Source organism: Doryrhamphus excisus, chromosome 8 (genome assembly GCF_030265055.1).
Source record: "Doryrhamphus excisus isolate RoL2022-K1 chromosome 8, RoL_Dexc_1.0, whole genome shotgun sequence".
Classification (NCBI taxonomy): domain Eukaryota; kingdom Metazoa; phylum Chordata; class Actinopteri; order Syngnathiformes; family Syngnathidae; genus Doryrhamphus; species Doryrhamphus excisus.
In genome coordinates, this window is record NC_080473.1 from 8,891,571 (window position 1) to 8,915,759 (window position 24,189).

The window sequence follows — 24,189 nt, forward strand, 5'->3', positions numbered from 1 at the left end:
TTAACAAATCTTATTTCCAGTTTATTGCAATCCGTTACCTTCATGACAAAGCAGGGATCTCAAAACGTGACCTGTAATTTTTCTGACATTAAAAAATGCGCTTACAGAATATAAAATGTTATTGAATCCAGTTTCCTCACATTACAAAACTCCCAGTTAGAAAAAAGACACCCTGTTAACGCTTGCTTATACACGCATTGGAAGTAGAAGTCGCATAACACTTTGTAAACACAAAACCGTGCCGCTCGGTGCCAGTTTTGTTTCCTTTTCGGAGGTGAGGATGGCTCCTGATAATTTTCCCTGTTGACGGATAACCGGAAGTCATTTAGTTTGAACAGTCAATGCATAGTCGAAGGACAACAGGAAGCCATTAGTTGACGTTATTATTTACTCCAGTTATAACATCAGCATATGTAAAAAAAAGTCCAGTCCAGTTTTAAATCTTCCTTTTATGGCTCGAGCGTCACTGGAAATGTTACGCAACAGCGCAATATCCTTAAGAGTGTGTAAACCCGAGTGCAGCTTACTAGCTTAAAACGCACAACACAGGCACGTCTTGTTTTGTTTCCATGGCTTTCTGAGGATGCATTGTGAAAAAAAAAAAAATCACGTACCATCGCTTTGATTGTTGTTATATAAAAATGCTTCTGGTAGAGGTCAGTGGGAGAAAAAAAATCAGAGATTAAAAAAAAACTGCACAGGCATTGTACAAAGAATGTAAGTAGGTTATATAAAGGCCAGAAAAATTAAATAATTTGTATTTACACAAGGTTTTGACCAGGGTTTTAGTGTTGCAATCACCTCCGAGGCAGCGAGAAACAATTTTTTTTTTTTTTAAGTCTTATCACTGCAGTTTACGCAGATTTTCCAACCAAGTAGTCTCTAAGCGGAAGTACGATACCGGACCTTTGACAAATTTCCACTTTGCAGTAAATTCCCACAAAAGGTACAACCCGGACAAAAAGTGGAAGTCCACAGTTTTCCAGTTGTGAAACTCCCTTGTCCTCTTTTCCATGACAAATTCCCCACTCAAGATGTCAGAGATTGCGGAAGCATGGAGATGAAGATGTCTATGAGGTTGTCCAGTCCCCACAGGTAGCCATCTTCCTGGTTGCCCTCCACCCACGGGGTCCTGTGGTCCAGAGTCTTGGGTGCGGGCAGGGGAACGGTTTTCCCAAAGTCAATCATCCACACACGGGCCTTTCCCGAGGCGTCGTGCACGAATAATAGAGAGCTTCCTACCACCTGGAAGAAGAAGACATGACATGATGATGACATGTTTAAGATAGAAATGCACTGATAGGAAAATGTCACAAAATCTCTCACTGGGTCAACAAGTTCTTCAGGTATTTTGGTGTGTGTGTGTGTTAACCTCGTGTGTCTTGAAGAAATGCGACTGCTCGAGTACGGACCGAAGTTCCTCCAGTCGCTGCAGGTAGAGCTTCTGGAGAGCGGAAATAGACGTTACAAAAACGTTACAATACGGACAAAGAAAAAAAAAAGGATGTATTTAAAAAGTTATTAAATACATCATTAAAGTTAATTATTCTAATTTGGAGAGCTGTTGGAAACACACCAGCGTCTGAATGTTTCCATCAACAAAGTCCTCCAAGGCTTGCATCACTTGCTCTTTGAGTTTGGTCGTCTTAAAGTTGGTGTTGCAGGTTCCGTCGGCTTTCTGTAGAAGAAAAGAAGCCACTGATTGGATGAAATACCAAAAGGGGATATATTTGCATTTTTTTTCCCCACCAGATTAATGCATGTCATAGGTGTCTTAATAACATGTTTGTTCGCTCAAATTATCCCGAGGATAATGTCGCCCATGATATAGCTCTTTAAAATGCTTTTCTGTTATGTTATGCTGACTTTTTAAAAAAAAATTAAAATTAAAAAATTAAAAAAAAATTAAAAAAACATTTTTAAAATTAATTTATTTTTTTAATTAAAAAAATTTAAAAATTCATTCATTCATTCATTTTCTACCGCTTTTTCCTCACGAGGGTCGCGGGGGGTGCTGGAGCCTATCCCAGCTGTCTTTGGCCAAGAGGCGGGGTACACCTTGGACCAGTTGCCAGCCAATCACAGGGCACATATAGACAAACAACCATTCACACTCACATTCATACCTATGGACAATTTAGAGTCGCCAATTAACCTAGCATGTTTTTGGAATGTGGGAGGAAACCGGAGTACCCGGAGAAAACCCACACATGCACAGGGAGAACATGCAAACTCCACACAGAGATGGCCGAGGATGGAATTGAACCCTGGTCTCCTAGCTGTGAGGTCTGCACGCTAACCACTAGATCGCCGTGCCGCCCAATTAAAAAATGTAAAAATTTAAAGATTTAAAAATTTTAAATTTAAAAAATGTAAAAATTTTAAAAAATTAAAAAAAAAAATCAACTGTTTCCCAAACTTTTCATTGTCGTGTACTTGGAGAGTTCATTTCTCACCTTGATGCCCTCAATGCGGAATCCCAGTGTGGCCGTGGAGCTGAGCGTCTCCCTCCACTGCATGTATCTGGGCTTGAGGACGCCCTGCTGCGCCCTCTCCTGCACAGTCGGGGCCCCAGGATCCACGGCAACCATCTTTTCGTACATGTCCTTTCGCAAACGTGGGCGTTCTCTCGCTTTCATCAGCTCTTCCTCCAAATAGGTCCTGGCAACAAAAAAAAGTTAAGCATTTTTAATACGAGTCATTAGCCATGTTCACTTGAGGAGTTTTTCCTTTTTCCGAATGGAATCTTTCCGAAAGACCTTTCTGAAAACAATGGTATCCATGGAAAGGAATATTCCAATCTCTTGTCTACATGTGCCGCTATAATCAACCAGAATAGTCAATGGGGCATGCGCAGTAAAACGTAAACATCAATTTCTTGTTGGAATAACTCCGTATTTCCAGGTTTTCTGTTCCACAGATGGCGGTAATGCACACGAAAGCTGCTCGCCAACCGCCAATAAACAACAGAAGAAGAAAAACACCACAAAGAAGAACGCACCCTAAGCGGGTACAAGATACCTCAATCGGATTTGGGAAAGGAATATTCCACCCCTGTGAATCCGATTGGAATGAGGTGTATACAAAGGTTAAATTATTTCCAAATGCAACTGGAATATTTGTGTCCATGTATACGTGGGCTTGTGATATGCTTTGTTGTTATGTCCCTATTTGTACAATATTGCCGGTAGTAAACTCGACCATTAGCCATGTACGGTAGCGTAGCACCAAAATCAAGTTCCTAAACAACACTTTGCTGACTCATTGTCTATGAATTTTTTCATTGAGTGCACTTGCCAAATAACGTGCCATGCAAAGTTGCAGGTGCCAGAAAATTGCTAAAGAAGGTGAGAAACACTTTTAAATTCATTTTTTTTCCAGGATGGGAATCCCCATAAACAATTATCCCTACCTATTCGTCATTTGTAATTATTAGTAATGACATGTATGTGTTGACGTTACGATACTCTGATACCCATCTCATCTGCCAAGAGTGCAGACATTTATTTGTATAAAAGGTTACATCACTCGATGACTGCGGACCGTGATTGTGTTCGTGTCTCCGCTCCTTCTCACCTGCTGCCCATCTTACAATCCATGATGGAAGGCGAGTCGAAATCTGCCAGCAGATCGTCCATTAGGTTATAGTCCTGCTCGTCTCTCTGCACCACCCCATAATAACCAGGCACGTAGGGCCGCAGCGTGTCCTTCATCAGCTTCTGCAGGCACTGCTGCTCGCATTCGCAGTATCGCTTTAACAGGCGACCATACTCCCCAGCCTGGAAGTTACCTGGGATTGGGAAAAAATACACGGTTTATACCAGGGGTCTCAAACACGCGGCCACTAGTTTGAGGCCCCCGCCTTGATATGAAAGTTTAATGTTAGTGCGGCCCGCGCAAGTTTGATATGGATGCTGTATGGTATCATGTACCCAGAAAAAATTATTACGTTTGATTAATGTTCATGTTAAAGGTTAAATAACTGTTAATAGTTATCCTCCCTATCCGTGTGGAAGTGGTAAGTTTTTGGCTTTTTAAGTTTAAAGCAAATAACTTGAAGGCTACCGTTTAGGTCGTTAGCTCTCTAGTTTGCGAGTTAGCATGTGTCTCAAGACCCTGCAGTTGCGCAGTATGTTGTAAATAAAAAAAAGTATAAATGTGACTATAGTCGTGTTTTGTCATGTCTACAGGGCTCTAATAATGCTTTAATTTTAATCAGAAAAAAATAATTTGTCTACCCACCAACTATATGTGGTTTCTTAAGTTTTTATTATTTGCTGTTTTATTATTATTATTATCATATTTATTTACTACTGATTTTCTTTATTCTTAAAAATTAAAAAGTTAAAAATTAAAAATTAAGATATTTGAGAACAGCGGAATGTTTTATCAGAGCTTTTATTGTAGAAAATCGGAACCAAACCACTGAAAAAGTTTGTATATTTTTCTGTTTTTAATAAATGCGTTTTTTTTTTTTTTGGAAAACCTGATGCAGCCCAGCCTTGCCCAGACCCTAGCTCCAGTGGCCCCCAGGTAAATTGAGTTTGAGACCCTTGGTTTATACACACAAGAGGAACGCTTGTGTGTGTGTGTGTGTGTGTGTGTGTGTGTGTGGATACCTGCATGGCCTGCAAGCTGCACCCAAGGGTAGCGCTTCTTAAAGGACACAACAAAAGGGGACCAGTGCACCATGGTCTTCAACTTCTGCCACGACTTATTCTAAAAAAGGGAAAAAAAGAATAAGTTGTCATTGTCTTCTCCTGACACTCGCAGGTCAGCCAGTCAAACTAAACACTGAGCTCGGCACACACACACACACACACCTTAGTAGTAGACATTGGCCGGATCCTCCCCCTTGAGTCCACTGACAAAGCCCATTCATAAAACATTTACCAAAGTCGACAGCGTGGTGTCGTAAAACAGAGTCATACTGTCTACAAGAGTGTGTTATCTTTGTGGGGAAGTCACACAGCAAGTACAGTGTTCAGTTGAAGCTTTGACGCAAACAACTGATTAGAACTTTGGGGAGTCATTTGTGTGTGTGTGTGTGTGTGTCATTTGTTTTGACTCTTGCGACCAATTGCTGCATTTTCCTGTTAAAACTGTGATTTGTAAGTGCTGTTGTTTTATTAACAAAAGACAACGCACCGGAATTATGTAACAAAAAACAAAACATTTATATGAGTCACAGTCTTGTGATCCGTGTAAAAATGAACTTTTACTTCCTCCCTTCCTATCGCCGCCATGTTTACATGTCAGCTTGTATCGACTCTCCGGTTGCTGTGTCGATAAGTCACATTTTATTGTGACTTCATGCGGCAATGTCCGCACAGAGCAGAAACAGCAGCCCTTTGTTTGCCTGAAAAACGGGCTTAATTTGGTCATGGTTTAATTTCATTTGAACATGCATCAGATTACAATTGAATGCATCACATAATCAGTTCACAGTTCCACATGTCCAAAAGGAGTAGGAAGAAGCAAAGCTTATTAAATCCTACCCCTCCATCTGGTACTTTTACAAACAGTAACTGTTACATTTGTTCACTTCCTGCTTTCCTAATATAGCTTAAGTTTTTGTTTTTCACTCATTCATTCATTTTGTACCGCTTTTCCGCACAAGGGTCGCGGGGGTTGCTGGAGCCTATCCCAGCTGTCTTCGGGCGAGAGGCAGGGTACACCCTAGACTGGTCGCCAGCCAATCACAGGGCACATATAGACAACAACCATTCACACTCACATTCATACCTATGGACAATTTGGAGTCGCCAATTAACCTAGCATGTTTTTGGAATGTGGGAGGAAACCGGAGTACCCGGAAAAAACCCACAAATGAAGGAGAACATGCAAACTCCACACAGAGATGGCCGAGGGTGGAATTGAACCCTGGTCTCCAAGCTAAGTTTTTGTTTTTTTAATTTTATTTTTGTCACGTACCGAAGTACGAGGTGATATGACCATACAATGACATAATGGGTACCATAGTAACTGTCAATATAGTGATATATATATATAGCACATCATGACTGATGTACATCTGCGGTTCTACGATCTCGTTGAGCCGCTACAATCAGTAATTTATCTTTTCAGACCGGAAGATTTCCCCAAGAAATGAAAACAACTAAGGTTATTCCAATTTTTTAAAAATGGTGACAAACACCATTTTTCAGTCTCCTTACTATCACAATTCTCCAAAATTATTGAGAAGCTATATATAATTTGTGTTGCTTGTCATTTCCATGCTAGTCATTCACGATTATGCTTTTGGCTAAATGCTATGTTCACATAATAATATGTGTAATTGAATGTATAATTGACATTTAATGACTTATGTCGCTCATGTACAGCACCATGAGCCGCCAGACGCTTGTCCTGTGTCGCAGTGAGTTGGTGTAAGTGGCGTTGACGCATTAGATACTCATTAAGACAAAGTCATGACATTTGGGAGGAAATTACACAACCACCAATAGAATAAATACTGTGTTATTGTTTCTAAATGCATTACGCACCGTCAATCAGACAAGTCGCCAATGTCAGGAATCGCCAGAGATCGGTATTGAGAGTGACTAGTAGACACCGGTGGACTGAGCCTTGAATTGCATCATCCGAGTAACCACCGCACAACTCCAAACAACGTCACTTCACAAGAAGGCTGACGAAACACCAGAGTGTTAGATGTATTACATCATTGTTTTTGCAACATGTTGTTTTGTTTCTGAAAAAAGTTGATTTCCTTTTGCCCTTTTTGTGACTGGAATTGAGTCAGGCAGTCTTTTTCTGCTCATCAACGTTAGAACTACGGAGCTCAACAAAAACCATAGTGTGTGTGTGTTTGTGTTCTTATTGTTCTGAAGTCTAGTTGGTCCACCATGACAACATTATAGCCACATTTTACTATATGCTCTCAGGGGCCAGTTCTTTCGACATGATACTTGGATTTGAGTGCTGCCTGCAATGGGGAACTATGGTTCATTGTCTCCAGACCTGAACCTGAACCCTGAAACAGTGGCCCCTAACTTCATATTTTTAAGCAGAACATGTAGAGGTGCAAAAATAACACAATTAACAGAATATAAATCACAATTTAAATATTTTTCTCAGAAATCCAGCTGTTCGCGATTCACTATTATTTTGTATTGACTGGTATCGAATACAGGAAGTGAGTATGTGTATCGGCAGTTGAGGGTGTAGGATTTATTAATGTCCAATGTAATATGTATGCATGTTCAAAATAAATCCAACCATTACCATAGAACTGGGTTTCGAGGAGATATACCGTATTTTCTGGACTATAAGTCGCACAAGGCCAAAAATGCATAGTTAGGAAAAAAAAACATACATAAGTCACACTGGAGTATAAGTCGCATTTTTTGCGGGTAACTTATTTTACAAACTACTTGACCAAAACAGACATTACGTCATCTCGGAAGGGAACTTCTAACATTAATAAAATAATGGAGAACAGGCTGAATAGGTGTAAGATATGCTAACACAATGCTTATTCAGCTACATAAAAAATAAACATGAACACAAAAGGTGTCCAGTGTTTATGTAACAAACAGTTCTTTCATTTATAAGTCGCTCTGGAGTATAAGTCACAGGAACAGCCAACCTATGAAAAAAAGTGTGACTTATAGTCCGGAAAATACCGTCATAACAAATATAGCGCCAGTCATGGTCATGACCTTATGATTACAATTGAATGCATCACATAATCAGTTCACAGTTCCACATGTCCAAAAGGAGTAGGAAGAAGCAAAGCTTATTAAATCCTACCCCTCCATCTGGTACTTTTACAATCAGTAACTGTTACATTTGTTCACTTCCTGCTTTCCTAATATAGTTTAAGTTTTTTTTTTTTTTTACATTTTTTGTCACATACCGAAGTACGAGGTGATATGACCATACAATGACGTAATGGGTACCATTAGAACAATGAGGCCCCTCCATTCAAATAAACAAGTGCATTACTGAGACATCACTATTGTTCTGTTTTACATGACCAAACTATGCAATTCTTATGAGCCTGCTTGAATTTTAATGGTTAATCAAAAACCTGCACAGATTTACAGTAAAGCACTTTAAGTATAGCCAGGACAAATACGTTTCTCAGCCTCATTTACAAAGGGGGAAGACACGCAGCCTCACAGACAACACAAGAAGCCAGCAGGCTACACCCCTCACCGTCCGTCCCTCAGCAAGGCGCTGTTGTCTCCGACTTCGTCCTAAACTCTGACTTGGCCTCCTAGTCGACTTGTGTAGACTTGCACCGCCTGCTACATAATCCTCCTGTCAAATCTCTGGGGCAATTCCAAACAAAATAGGTCCCCGTGTCAACATCCCATCACATTCTAATCAATCTAGTCTGCTTTATTTTCTGGAATGACTTCAATTTCCCTTCTGTCTTTCGCTCTTTCTTAACCGTCTCTCCCACTGATGTGTCGTCTCTTTCTTTGTTCTCTTTCATAATCCCCACTGGAGCCCCCCACACGGAGCCAATCTCTTAGCCGCATGGGGGTAGGAAAAGCAAGATCCCTCCGTTCCCTCCCACTGCTCATCTTCAGCCTGCGTGCTGCATTCCACAGTGGTGTGTAAACCTACAGGAGGTCGGCATGGAGGTGCAAATTGCATGTTGTGCTTGGAGGGGGGGTTATGAAAGAGCAAGCGGAGGTTGCATTTGGAAAGGAATGGAAGTCAATGTAATGTACCTTGAAGTGACGGAAAGTTGTGCGCGTGTCTTTGCGTGCATGCGTGTGTTTATGCAGAACCTGTCAGACGACAATCACCAGCTAAAAGGAATGACTGCTCGGTGTGTGCGCTCGCAGTGGTTTGCATAGACAGTTACACATTTTTATTTTAACTTCTATACATCAAAACCACATCCCTTTGCCCCATATTGTCTGAGCAGTTTGCGACTCTTCATATGTGTGTGTTGTGTAAATTTGGCACAAACAAACAACAAAAAGCACCAGCAGTCATAAAAGTCATACAAGCTTCTGCAAGCTTTAAGAGAAAAATATGCGGAATCAAATGGCTGGCATGCATGATTGATGTCTTGCAAGGTCACAGCATATCCGTGCATCTCAAGGATAAGCTCGACCTTATCTTGCATTTTCTTTGGACTTGTTTAGCTTTTGTTTTTGATGTAATACCAAGAATGGGCATAATAGTGGGTTACTGTAAGTGCGTCAACACCAGGTGTACGTGGTCTCTACATAGTGCCAGTTCAAAAACATTCACGTTAAATCACCGTGGCTGTAGGCAAACCTGGGAATCTTGGTAAAACAGAAAAAAATCTGTAGATTTCAATGCTGAATCATGATTTAAAAAAAAAACCTCTCATTAAATTTGTTTTCTATTTGTCTATTCAAATGAAAACCATAAAAAAAAATAAATATATATTTATTGGTTTTGGCCAAGTAGTTTGTAAAATAAATTACCCGCAAAAAATGCGACTTATACTTCAATGCGACTTATGTATGTTTTTTCCAACCTAATTATGCAGTTTTGGCCTTTTCCGACTTGTACTCCGGAGCGACTTATAGTCCAGAAAATACAGTGTATGTATATATATATAAATGTATATATATATTTTTTTGTTGCTGTTGTTTACAGAAAATAGGTCGTTTTGGTAAAAAGCTCCTTCTTAAATGCAATTCAACAATAAAAACATAAAAATAATAAAAACATAATTATTTTGTCTGGAAATACACCTTTGATATAAGCTGTTGCTTTTATCAAAATGGCCTATTTTTGGAGAAAAATCTATTTTAAAATGTGTTTTTAATTGTGTTTAATAGTAAAATAATTTTGTGAAAAAAAATACTAAAATTGTCAATTTCATAGAAAATTTTGGAATTTTGCATAATAGATGTAAAATGTAGAGCATACCACTGTACTGTACTGCTGTCATGAAATAGGCACACAATGTCCACACCCAAAACTAAGGTACACCAAAAGGAAAAATATCTTTCACAAAGTGGACTGTGCATTCCTCCATCAAGTTCATTGGTACAAATAACAGTCAAAATAACAGCAGCCTCACTTGAGGTTTTATGAGTGGTCAGCACACAGCAGCTAAATCTACCTCTGCATGCTCTTTAAAGTGTTGGTTGCGTCAGCTTTTTTCTAGCTCATGCGTGGGAAAATTAGCAAAGAGAGCCACTCAATAACAACCCCCGCTCTAATTGCACAGCGGCGGCACTCATTTATGACCTGAAGAAGAGCAACATGAGGTCAGCTAAGGCCACGATGTTTAGCTTTATTCTGTTTACATAAACATCTCTCCAGTCTACTCAGTACGACAAGTTGAAAATAAAAATCCACAAAGAAAGTCATTGGTTCGTCTGTCGTCCAAACACAAGTATGATTTCTTACTAGACATAGACATAGACAGAGACTAGACATAGACTTTATTTGTCATTGCACAATAACACAATAAAGAATAAATAATAATATATATACAGGGGGGTCGGCGGCACAGCGGTCTAGTGGTTAGCGCGCAGACCTCACAGCTAGGAGACCAGGGTTCAATTCCATCCTCGGCCATCTCAGTGTGGAGTTTGCATGTTCTCCCCGTGCATGCTTGGGTTTTCTCCGGGTACTCCGGTTTCCTCCCACATTCCAAAATAAACATGCTAGGCTAATTGGCGACTCCAAATTGTCCAGGTATGAATGTGAGTGTGAATGGTTGTTTGTCTATATGTGCCCTGTGATTGGCTGGCAACCAGTCCAGGGTGTACCCCGCCTCTCGCCCGAAGACAGCTGGGATAGGCTCCAGCAACCCCGCAACCCTCGTGAGGAAAAAGCAGTAGAAAATGAATGAATGAATATATACAGGGTCAGACACATTTGTAGGTTAAATAAAAGGCAAATAAAGTAAAGAAACAAAAAAGTGTTCTTATTTTTGAAAAGTACATACAATGCCATTTTTTTCATATAATGCCATTGTTTTTCCATTTCTTTTTCAGTTTTCAGTTGCTGCCACGAACTGGACTGTTTATCAAAACAAACAAATCTGTAACTGCAACACAACGAGCGTTCCGTTTGCACTTCAATCTTGGTAGACGTGATTCTGTACCAGCTGGAAACACCATCTATGTTATGGGTTACCAACTTCAGAGCTACTGGATCTGCATTGAAACCAAAATCAACCGATCGGCCTCGCATTAAAACACAATGAAACACAATGTCATTATATGTACTTTCATTCATTCATGTTCTACCGCTTATACGCACAAGGGTCGCGGGGGTGCTGGAGCCTATCCCAGCTGTCTTGTACACCCTGGACTGGTGGCCAGCCAATCACAGGGCACATATAGACAAACAACCATTCACACTCACATTCATACCGATGGACAATTTGGAGTCACCAATTAACCTAGCATGTTTTTGGAATGTGGGAGGAAACCGGATAACACATGCAAGCACGTGGAGAACATGCAAACTCTACACAGAGATGGCCGAGGGTGGGATTGAACTCCGGTCATGATATCTACTTTTAAAAAATAAAAACACTTTTTTGTTTCTTTACTTTATTTGCCTTTTATTTAACCTACAAATGTGTCAGATAATAAACTCACCCTATATAGATATACAGTATATATATATAGGAAGTAGCATGTGTATGCTACATTTTAAGTTTCACTGTCTGTAATCTTATCTTGGCTTCCACCATTTTTCCTCTTGTGTTCTGTTCCACTGTGTGTCATGACATTCTGAGGGAAAATATTAATCTTTTACCAAAGGCTGAATGCGTGCATGGAGTGGGTTAAGCAACACGTATATATGTAACAGTCAAACATCAGAAACAGTCGAGATACTCTGGGTGCCAGTCTGCAATTAAGAAATTGAGGAGGAGAAGAAGAAGAAGGAAAAAAAAAGTACCGTATATGGCAAAGACGTTGCCTAGCAACCTACTTTGCCTTCAGCCCAATTTTCCATGACACACACACGCTGAACTCTGAATACGATACGCCATCGCAAACGAGAGTGCATGTGTGAACAAGTATCTGCAGCCATCAGAGCGTACCAACTGTAACTGGTTTGGTAGTCTTCAGCCGTGACGCACGCCCTCTTTTCGCTCTCAAACTGAGACAAGTGCTTTTTTACTCGACGAGCGGGACAACATGTGACCATTAAAGCCACTGCTCTTATCTGAAACTATTGAGACTGCGTCATCCTGTTTGTTACGACAGCTCAAGTGTGCTCAGGTTGCTAAATTTCCTGGCTGTGGATGTAATAGCCAGTAAATGACAGCGTCCACTCATCGACTGGAGACACTGTGCGTTCACTCCAACTTTAAGTGACGCATTATGCGGACCAATGCAAACATGAATTTGATAACAATTTTTGTGCAAAATACACTAACACACTAATATTATCAAAGAGTATTTCAAATTACAGCATCAATTCTCCTCATTATTTTAGCCTCCTGTACTTGCACTGTACAGATGCGGCTGCGGATTTGCCACCAAAGACGCATTTAGGAAAGCAGGAAGTGAACAAATGTAACAGTAACTTACTATGGTACCCATTATGTCATTGTATGCTCATGTCACCTTATACTTCGGTACGTGACAAAAATAAAATAAAAAAAATCACAAATAAAATCAATAATTAAAAAAAAACTTAAACTATATTAGGAAAGCAGGAAGTGAGCAAATGTAACAGTTACTGATTGTAAAAGTACCAGATGGAGGGGTAGGATTTAATAAGCTTTGCTTCTTCCTACTCCTTTTGGACATGTGGAACTGTGAACTGATTATGTGATGCATTCAATTGTAATCTGATGCATGTTCAAATGAAATTAAACCATTACCATTTATACTTTTTTTTCTCCATTATGAACGCTCGATCCCAAAGATGTCTTTTAGGTGATGCTGCAACTGTACAACAGAAGAGATCATGTTTTGTGCAGTTTTAACCTGTTTCAAAACAGCCACAAGGGGGCTTTTATAAGAACTCGGCCTGCAGCTCTTCCATTGAAATACATGCAGCGCAGCAACCAAGAAGTGAAAAAGCAGAGAGTTGTGTAGTGTGCACAAGGTTACGCATTGAAGGGAAATTTTAATGCATGCACACGCACAAACACGTGCACACACACACACACAGTACAGTTCTAAAAGTGGAAACTCATTTATTCATTCATTCATTTTCTACCGTTTATCCTCACGAGGGTTGCGGGGAGTGCTGGAGCCTATCCCAGCTGTCGTCGGGCGAGAGGCGGGGTACACCCTGGACTGGTGGCCAGCCAATCACAGGGCACATATAGACAAACAACCATTCACACTCACATTCATACCTATGGACAATTTGGAGTCGGCAATTAACCTAGCATAGTGTTTGGAATGTGGGAGGAAACCGGAGTACCCGGAGAAAACCCACGCATGCACGGGGATAACATGCAAACTCCACACAGAGATGACCGAGGGTGGGATTGAACTCTGGTCTCCTAGCTGTGAGGTCTGCGCGCTAACCACTCGACCGCCGTGCAGAAAAGTGGAAACTGTCAATTGTAAATAAATATTATTTTCATGTTTTTTTTTGCCAGTGGATCCTGACAGCGTGGGACAGTGCCAACATATTTTGATGGACAGGACAAGCTTAAGTGCTAATTTGCCTTGAGACATAAGTGCCGAGTGAGAGCGGCAACAAAAGAAAGAGAGTTGCTGACAACGTATGTGATGAAGGAATTATGAGGCTGTGAAATTCCGACACTGAAGAAAACCAAAGATGAAGATGAATTAATGACTTTTTTAACTAGCCCATTTTTTAACTTGCTCATCATGTCCACTACAAACTACAGCCAATGCTAGTGTAAAGGTGACTATAGGGGTGTTATTTCATGTTTACAGGTTTCTAATAATGTTAAAATGTTTTTTAGATGGTCATAAACGGGTTTTCTATGGTCTAGCTACAAAAATATTGGATTTATTCATATTGAATCCTACTTAACTGATTTTTCTGACTCTTAACTCGGTCGGACGATCACTACATATTTAAGTACCAAATCTGGTACCCTGGCCATTCTGCTTACATCTCTGGTAAAAGTCACAAAATGTACAAACAATGGTTAGATTTGGTTTAGATCGGTATCTTTTTCCGAAATGTCAGCAACCATTTATGTCGTAGTTTGAGAGTCTAATAGGTGTCGAGATAAGCAGGTTCCACTGTGTGTGTATATATAATGGGTTTTTTAATATCGGAAAAAACAGTTGACGCCCAGACCTCTTTGTGGTTTAGGTAAATAAACGCCCCAGCTATAATTACAGCATTTAGTGTACCGAGCTAACATAGACAGCGGAGACTATTGGTAATCTTTCAAGAATGTAATAATTATGCATGATTAAAATAATTAATGGACGGGTAGCAGGGTAAACTGTAGTAGATTACAGCACAACTATGAATGGCTACTTAATTTTGGGAAGGGTGTAAACATTGTTTATCATTCATCGTGTGCAACAACAGTGAGGTGAACTGAACTCAACTCCAGTCGCAGCATCTTGTTTTTGCAAGGTGTTATTCCAAGAATTTCTGTCACATAGTGTACCACAGCTTCCTGAGTGAGAGGAAACATGGAACTTTCTTTTTTTTTTTAAAAAAAGTCTTTGTGTCAGTGCCTTCGAGATGGCTTAGATAGCAAATGTTAAGTCAATAGAAAAAGAGCTGAATTGGCAAGCGGGTGACAAAACAAACGTGGTGTCAAACGTGGGTTCAGATTAAAGAGAGTTCATCAAGGGTTTGATGCTGAAAATAATATTGAATTTTATTACATTATATTATGTATTTATCATTGAAGGTGCCGTCTGCCATGATTAGGTACGCCCTCAGGGTGTGTACATTCAAATTTTGCTCTCTTCCTGCTATGACACACACGTTCATTAGTTATGGTTTTGTCAGAAATGATGGCTGCACGGTGGTCGTGTGGTTAGCATGCAGACCACACAGCTAGGAGACCTGAGTTCAATTCCACCCTCTGCCATCTCCGTGCATGCGTGGGTTTTCTCCGGGTACTCCGGTTTCCTCCCACATTCCAAAAACATGCTAGGTTAATTGGCGACTCCAAATTGTCCATAGGTATAAATGTGAGTGTGAATGGTTGTTTGTCTATATGTGCCTTGTGGTTGGCTGGTCCAGTCCAGAGTGTACCCCGCCTCTCGCCCCAAGACAGCTGGGATAGGCTCCAGCACCCCCCACCACCCTCATGAGGATAAGCGGTAGAAAATGAATGAATGAATGAATGATGGCAATTTGGTTAACATTAGCAATAAACGTTATGTTTACAGCCTATAATGTTATGTTACAGCCTATTGTAACCACACAGTGACACCAAATTGTCGACCTATTGTCTCCGCTTTAAGAGAACATACCGCTAAACTCGGAATCTCACGGACATTGACAAAATGTTAATGTAATATAATGTTTACAAGCATGCTTTAAGATGTGTGGTGTGAGTTCATCTAGTTGCAAGGACAGAATAAGTTTTTTCCTTCATGATGAAAACCTTGAAAACCTGGAGCTGAAGTAGGAGATGATACATTTTTGGCACATAGTACCTACATTGTACAATAGGGTGGCCCTCTGTAAGGGGGTGAAATTTCAAACGAATAATGTCTATGCTCCAAACCCGGATTCTTGTTCCTTTTGACCCAGAAACGTGCTGTGCAAAGTTTCGTTGAAATCGGAATATATTTAACCGGTGCTCAACGACTCTGAACTTTTACTCAGCGAACGCTAGTCACAAGCACTCCGGGTCCCCCTCTATAAAGTTAAAAATAAGATAAGTTACGATGGAATTTTTGTGGAACTTTACAGGGCCAATTTTCTTTATAAACTGAATTTTGAATCATATGACTTCAGAGATAAATTAAAGGACAGCCATTAGTTACTTCTGATTTAAATACATGTTTGCCGTATCTATTCAATTGTCAAACTGTGCAGGCGAGAGTAAAAATAAGAAAGGCGCTATTCATTCATTCATTCATTCATTCATTTTCTGCCGCTGGAGCCTATCCCAGCTGTCTTCGAGCGAGAGGCGGGGTACACCCTAGACTGGTTGCGAGCCAATCACAGGGTACATACAAACAACCGAGGCAATCTTATTCTTATTCAACATTTTAGTTAACTGAAATGGAAATAATTAAGTATGATTTAAACATTTCTTTGTGACTTTCTAATCCATTTTTCTCTGTAAATTTGGTCAAATTGGATGACTTTAGAGGCATTTGACTTTAGAGGTTCCACTATAGAGTTAATTGGTTTCAGACCCGACTACGATAAATAAATAATAAGTAGCAAATCAAATATTTTCATAGCTACAGCATAGAAAACCCGTTTCTGACTTTCTAAATACAATTTCAAAAATTATTAGAGCCCTCTAGGCATGACATAACAAACCAATAACCAAAACCTTTACACTCCTGTTATTCATCTTTACACATTGTTCAACTCTTATCAAGCCAGCCAGCGGGCTAACAAATTAGCTAACAAATTAATTTATCCTAAAATTAAGCCACTTCCACACAGAATTAGAAGAGAACCAAGGTAATGTAATGTATGTAATGTAATTCATGCCGCCTAGTGACCAGAATACTTCTATTTCAACATGTTTTGACAAATACAAAACATCTGTAGAAACAAAAAAAATCTTCCTCGCCTCAAGAACATGTAATTCAGTTCTGATAAAACTGATGCCATTGTACCATAAAAGCAAATCTCTCATTTACAAATTATATCTGCTGGATATCTGCTGGTTGCACCACCAACTTGTAAGGTTCACCAAAATACTATTTACTAGAATATTGACATAAAATGAGGTATAGCCAAAAACAAATGACTATCACACATGAAAGGCCCTTTACTGTGCTACGACTGCATCTGTGCAAAATCCCCCACCGCTGTCCTCTTGTGTTCTCCTCCATCAGGCTCCCTGGAGTACACGGCTCCCATCGACTCATTGATCTTATATAGTAAAACTTTAAGGTCGTTGAGCACCGGGTAAATATTATTCGATTAAAAAAAAAAATTACTCGCGTGGTTTTCTCATGGAGTGGAACAAGAATCCGGGTTTGGAGACTGAATTTTCAAACTTTCGAAAATAAGGGCCACCCTATTGTACAATTTGCACAATAGATGAGCTACAGGAGTGTCAAAACAAGGACCACCAGCCTGAAGAACGGCGTTTTTCCCCATAGTAATAACCCCACTGAACTCCAAAATGCAGACGCAACTCTTCCCTCTGTGTACAAATGTGCAATATCGAATACTGTAAGACTCAAACACTGCGCAATATCAAACCACCTTCTTGTATTCATTAACATATCACCTCATTCTTACTGTTCTTGAATTTATATTGTTGTCTATGCTGTAAATGTGTTATATATTGTGTAAACATTATTCTATATTTTTTATATTAAAGTATGTGTCTGCACAGAGAAGGAGCTACTTTAAATCTAATTGTACATGTGTTTAGTGACAATAAAAGTATTCTACTTGTCCATACAGTTCATAAAGCCTCTGATGGTAACGATTCGACCCTGGAACAAATTGATTTAATAATGAAAGGTTGTTTCAAAAGCATCCTGAGGCAGCTTGTATTTGACATTGAAGGTTTGACTGCAGAACGAACTCCAGTCAGCTCATAGAATGGGGTAGATCTGGTTTATGACAAAGAAAGGATGCACGCGTGTAGGTTTGTGTTCCTTGTTTGCAGATAAAGTCCTTGTTGTATGTTACACACTAAGTCATGCTGCTGTTTTTGCACACTATTTAGCAGTGGAATCTAGGTTCACTACCTGTGAAATGTGGCTTAAAAGCCTTCCTCTTCTCATGTCAACACTTGAGGCATGGTAGTAATTGAGGAAGTAAGAGATTTGACGTAGTTGGTGTGCCCTTACCATGATTAAGTGTTAATTAATAACGTGGGACAAACATGCCATCTGAGTAACATTTCCACTGGCAGCAGTCGTGCCATGTGTATCGGCGCACCTGTACAGGTGTGTCGAGGAGTCTGAGTCATCACAATCCAATAAACAGGTGGTCCTCGATTTAATGGTGTTCCGTCTTGCGTCCTTTCCAGGTTTATGTATGCGCGCCCATAAATTAAAAACAAAATTTTGACCCATAAACACAAGATCGCTCGACATGGAGGTGCTGGATGAACAATCTCTTGATCTCGCAAAAACAAAAACAGGCTGAACCACGCCAAAACAACACCATCAAACTCTCTGCACACAGCCACACAGCAGACTGAGAAACAGCTTCTTCCCAAGAGCCATCACCACCCTGAACTCAGACATACAACGTACCCGGTCATTAGCATAATGCAAATGTGCAATATTTCCATCACTGCCTCTGTTACTACCTCAATCATATGTATTTATTTAACAACCCAATACAATACACTCATATGTGACTTTACTCACCTGTATACACCAGTCATTATTTGCACTATGACCCTTTTACCATTGCACTAAAATTAATATATCTGCAATATGTCTGCTCCTGCATATGCTCCTGTGCAATACTATGTGTATATATTGGATATCTTGTATAGTATATCTTGTACATATGTTGTTAAATTGTCTTTTTTTTTAACTTGACTACTGCACTGAAAGGAGAAGCTCTCCAATCTCGTTGTACATCTTGTATAATGACAATAAAGGCCATTCCATTGCATTCCATTCCACACTCGGAAATCACAAAACTCTTTAACTGCACACTTTTATTACTGTATTTTTTTTCTCCTTCATGTATTGTGTGTACAGTGTGAATGACTTTGGGATTATTTTTACATAGAATTTAGGTGCATTACAGTCTAGTAATGGAATATGGAATATGGAATATTCTTCGCCAATATATAGGAATGTGTTTGACAAATGCAAGTTGAGTATTTCAGCCAGCAAATGAAACAAATAGTAGCCCAATGCAGGAAGAAGGCCAGTGTAGTTAGTAATAAACCCAACATAGTGCAAAATAGTTCTTTGTTGACAACTTAAATAATAATACAAACACAATATTAGCAATGGGGATGTGTTTTGTTTTTTAGCCAATCAGACTTCTATGTCAAATCATAGCACATGCTATGGTTGAACAGGACACTTACCACTGATCCATCGTCCGGGCTGCACAAGGACCTGGTCGGGGACAGGCTGGACTCTATGTCGCTGCCGGTGAAGTCGTCCTCTGACTCCTCAAAGGATGAGGCTGAGGACAGACCAAGAGAAGAGGAGTTGGACAGCTTCCTCAGGGAATGCATCAGTGCCGGAGACCCTCCGCATCCACTGTCCGAGCAGGGGGACTCGTCGTCCGGGTGAAGCTCAAAGCACGACCCGCTACGTATGGTGAGCTTGGTGGGTGACTCCTGTGGCCGACTGGGGCTGGGGTCCCGCGTGATGATGAGTTTAGGTATGGTACCTGGGTACGTTTGAATCTGGGGAGGCTCATCGGTACCGATTTGCATTTCACCATCAACCACAGTGTTTGTGTCTTGGCTTGACGAGTGTGGACAATTGGCAGCGACTAAATCGGTTTTAGTCAAATCGTCCACACCTGAATGTAAGTTTGTTAAAGTCCGAGAAGAGTCCACATCATTCCCGCTCATTTCTCCAAATGGCGACGCCACACAATCCTGGCTGCTTCCCCACAGCGGCTGCTCGTCCATGGTCCTGATCGAGAGATCCGATGCATGGTCCTCCTGCACGGCTATCGTCTCATGAAAACCCGCAGCGCTAACTTCCCCGCTCCGCATTTCAACACTCGGTTCATCGGACGGGATAACAGTCCTCTCCCCGCTTTCGACACACGCTTGATTTCTGACATCTCGGCTCTGCGGTGCCTCCAAAAATCCACCGGTAGTGACTCTCTGCTCCTCTGCCGCCGACACGGCCTCGTCTCTGGGTAACTTTCCCTCCCTGCGTTCGAGGCGAGCGGCTGGATCTCCTGCTCGGCTTTGCCAGCTCGGCTCCGTTCTCGTCGGGCTGGAGTCTCGCTTTCTTCTTCCCAAACACGATAAGGCTTGGTTTTTCATCGGGTTCCCGTGTAGCCGGAAAATACGACGCTTTCTCCCGCTCCTTGCGCTACGATTGTCGAGCGGTCGGGTCGCCTGGATGGCTTTCCATAGCGCTCTGCCGGGGGTAGTGGTGGCGTGCGAGGGAGTCGAGCGAGTTTGGCCCATCCCGCTCGCCGTAGAAGTGAGCAGCTCCAGACACACCCTTAGCTGTGGATTGCGAAGATAAAAAGTTGAAACCTACTACAGCCTTACCATTAGTATTACACACCAAATCATTAGTCATTCAGTCCAACCTCGGAAAATCTTACATTCTTCCTTCAGCCTTCAGCAGAGAGATACTTACTACAAGTGCATTTGAAAAATGACAATTTACTTCATTGCACAAACAGCAAACACTAATTACTGGTTTCCACAACGCCTATTCATTCAAACATCTATAATTACCTGACAAAAGTAGATTTAACAATCAGACTTCACCAACGTAACACTGCCCTCCTGTGACTGGACAATGCAACAGTTGCATTGGTTCACCAACTCATAGCCATTCAATGAAGTCATATCTGTACAACAGCAGCACTTTGCTGTTGTACAGATATGAAACCTGCTAAAAAAAGATCCTCTATATATGACAGGAGCATGCTACTGTTGTGAGCAATGCACTGCAAAAACGCTAGGCAAAGATCATCAATAGGCTCTTGATGGTCTTGATAGGCACTAGAAAAAAGGCTAGTCAAAGATCCTCTTTATGACAGCAGTGTTCTTCTGGTTTTAGGAATACAGTCGTCCCTCACCACATCACAGTTGGAACATCGCTCCCTTGCTCGATTTTTCCAAACATTAATGAATAAATAATTGCTGTTTTGTCGTTGACTATGATCACAAGTTAAATGTAGAATTCTAGTCACTTGGTGTCAGTAATTTTACATTGATGAGACATGATTACAGTACCTTATATGGAGTCAACCATGGCACATCCTACATGATAGAGATAGAGAAAAAAAGGTTCTCCTCCCACTCAGTGTGGAAGTGGTATGCTTTTGTCTTACTTTGTCTTTCTTCCCCACTCTGTTTGAAACACTTTCTCAAGTTTAGAACAAATAAATAGAAGGGTAACTAGTTAATTACTTATTGAGAAAGTCATAAAAAAAATTTCTCCTGTTCTCCTCCCATTCAGTGTGGAAGTGGTATGTTTTTGTCTTGCTTTGTCTTTCTTCCCCACTCTGTGTGAAACACTTTAAGTTTAGAACAAATAAATAGGAGGGTAACTAGTTAATTATTTATTGAGAAAATCATAAACATTTTTTCCCCTGTTCTCCTCCCATTCAGTGTGGAAGTGGTATGTTTTTGTTTTGCTTTCTTTCTTCCCCACTCTGGTTGAAACACATTCTCAAGTTTAGAACAAATAAATAGGAGGGTAACTAGTTAATTACTTATTGAGAAAGTCATAAACATTTTGCTCCTGTTCTCCACCCATTCAGTGTGGAAGTGGTATGTTTTTGTCTTGCTTTCTTTCTTTCCCACTCTGTGTGAAACACTTTCATAAGTTTAGAACAAATAAATAGGAGGGTAACTAGTTAATTACTTATTGAGAAAGTCATAAACATGCTTTCTCCTGTTCCCCTCACATTTAGTGTGGAAGTGGTATGTGTTTGTCTTACTTTGTTTTTCTTCCCCACTCTGTTTGAAACACTTTCTCAAGTTTAGAACAAATAACTACAAAATATTCAGTTTATTAAGAACCGATAATCAAGGGACGACTGTACTAAAAACAAAAATGCTAGTCAAAGATCCTCCTGTGAAAGAAGTGTGCTAATGTTTTCAGGAATACACATCAAATATGCTAGTAAAAGATCCTTGACAGGACAGGAGCACGCTGATGGTTTTGGGAATATTACAAAACACTAAAGCTGGGATAGGCTCCAGCATGCCCGCGACCCTTGTAAGGATAAGCGGTACAGAAAATGAATGCATGGATGGACAAATACACTATTGAAAGATCCTCCAATGTCAGGAGCCTTAGTTTCTCCCACAGCGGGTTCATTTAACTACCTGACAGTCTTGCAGTTCAGCTACTCGGAGAGAAAAACAAAACAAAAGAGAATGACAGACAATGGATTAGTCCTAATTTGAATAACACAGCAAGAACAGAATTGTATGAATCATTAAGGCACGCCTGCAAACCACGTTCATTTGCACTGAAGCAGCAACAATTAGGCAACTCATGCATTAACGGATGAAAGGGAACTGGATAAACAACTATTTGTCACTTTAACTATGATCACAATAATTCCGTAGACTAACCTGACAGTGTATAAACTTATTGAATGCAAGTGGAAAATAATAGTCACCTGATGGTATGACGCAAGGGAGACCAGAAACAGAAAATAGTGAGTCTAAGTACAAAGTAGTCAGGTCACAGTACAATTTTAAAAGACAGCTGCCATATATTATTTGTGTAATATTATAAAATATTTGTTAAAAAAAGACTTCTGGTTAGATGATTGAGCAAAGACAACAAAGAGGCGTGTATCGTTCTTTCGCAAGGATTTAACATTTACATATTCAAGTGTTCATACTGATGATAAAACTGTGATTTATTGTCATAAATGTAACTTAGTTCTGATATATACAGTATATGTGTTTAAATTCAGTTTTTTTTCCAATGTGGCCGTAATACTGAACAAATTCATCATTCATACACATGATATGTTGATACAAACTGTATGCACGCTGCAGTTTCATTTTGTGTATTTATAAAAGGTATGCTGGAAGAGCATAAGAGCTTGCTTTATTCTCTGCCATGCACTGTGACACCCTGCTGTCAGGAAGGAATGCTTGCACGGCGGAAATGACACAGGGAGGATAACAATGGAAACAACTGCTCATTGCAAGCGACATACATGCATGCACATTCTTGTGCAATCCATATTAAAAATACTACAAGTATATGACTCAGGGTGAGTTGGTTGATTGAATGCTCAACAGTTCTTTTCCACAAACTCGGAAAAGAGTTGGGACTTTTCAAGGAACACTTGTACATAAAAATAGTACATGACAGATGGTGCATTTTAATATTTGCCAATTTGGAAAAAAATGTGGGAACTTCTGCTTGTTATTTGAGTCAGAGAGGTTCCAGTTAACATCTCTAAAACAATGGAGGGGTAAGATTGAATAAGATTCGATTTTACACATGTAAACGTAATGTACAGTACTTCATGTTAATGTTGGAAATAACCTCAACTATGACACCAGTTTTTAAAATGTATCCATACAAACAATATACATATAATATACATTTTGCCAGACATCATGATCCGAGTAAAATAAGATCAATATTAACACAAAGTTCGGTACATTGAAGTGCATACATTATTAACACAAAGTTCGGTACATTGAAGTGCACAGAGTCCAAAACAACTTGAGCAAGTTTAAATATAAGGAAACAAACATTATGCGACCTTACCTGGCAGTTTCTCAGAGGAAATTATTATGGTGTCAGCTTAAAAGCTTCCCGATGGCGTGAAAAGGGGTTGTACAAAGCTCGAATCTGGTGCCGACTCGTAGCACCCTACATGCGGTTAGAGTGAAAGAGGAAACGCCTGTCAACAGCACACACAGCCCGCATTGACTAAGTAGTTAAAGGGCTGCAGCGAGCTTGATACGAATTCACTAAAGTCGAAATGTTAACTAAAACGCCTTTAACACACAAATAAAAACTAAGAAATATCGCGAATGAAGAGTTTTAAATGAAGTACTTAAAAAATATAGTTCTACGCGGCGGGTCCATACCGAAACTAGGAAAAGGCTAGCGTTTCCATTTCCGGTCACGTGGCTTTATGTGTTGCTTTCATGGCCGCCCATCAACACAGTGAAAATGTAAAATGCTTTATGTGTATAAAATACTTAAACAAAAAAAACAAATAATGCTCAAGCGTTTTACCTTTTTGCTTTGAAACACAGCAGATGCAAGAAGTTCCGTTACACAGTTTTACAGTGGTTACCATGTTTTTGTTTAGATTTTTTTTTGTTTTTACACAAGAATGGTTTTCACTTTTAGCTCATGTCAACGTTGTGCTGTTGACACCCTGGCAAAACACAAGGCCTCATTATACTTACTGACAAACCTTATTTATACGTTAGGAACGTCAGTTGTACAGAGCATCAATGCGTGTACAGTTCAT

The 24,189-nt window shown here is 40.1% G+C and overlaps 1 protein-coding gene across 1 annotated transcript; it reads right to left on the minus strand.

The window, feature by feature from the left end:
* itpkcb (inositol-trisphosphate 3-kinase Cb) lies at positions 1 to 23,844 on the minus strand. Its single transcript, XM_058079260.1, has 8 exons — positions 23,472 to 23,844; positions 19,103 to 20,215; positions 4,620 to 4,719; positions 3,577 to 3,790; positions 2,457 to 2,661; positions 1,577 to 1,678; positions 1,373 to 1,444; positions 1 to 1,245 (listed from the first exon to the last, which is right to left on the minus strand). The coding sequence occupies exons 2-8, from the start codon at positions 20,171 to 20,173 to the stop codon at positions 1,030 to 1,032; spliced, it is 1,980 nt and encodes a 659-aa protein (XP_057935243.1). The 5' UTR covers positions 20,174 to 20,215; positions 23,472 to 23,844; the 3' UTR covers positions 1 to 1,029.
* Between the last annotated feature and the right edge of the window lie 345 nt (positions 23,845 to 24,189).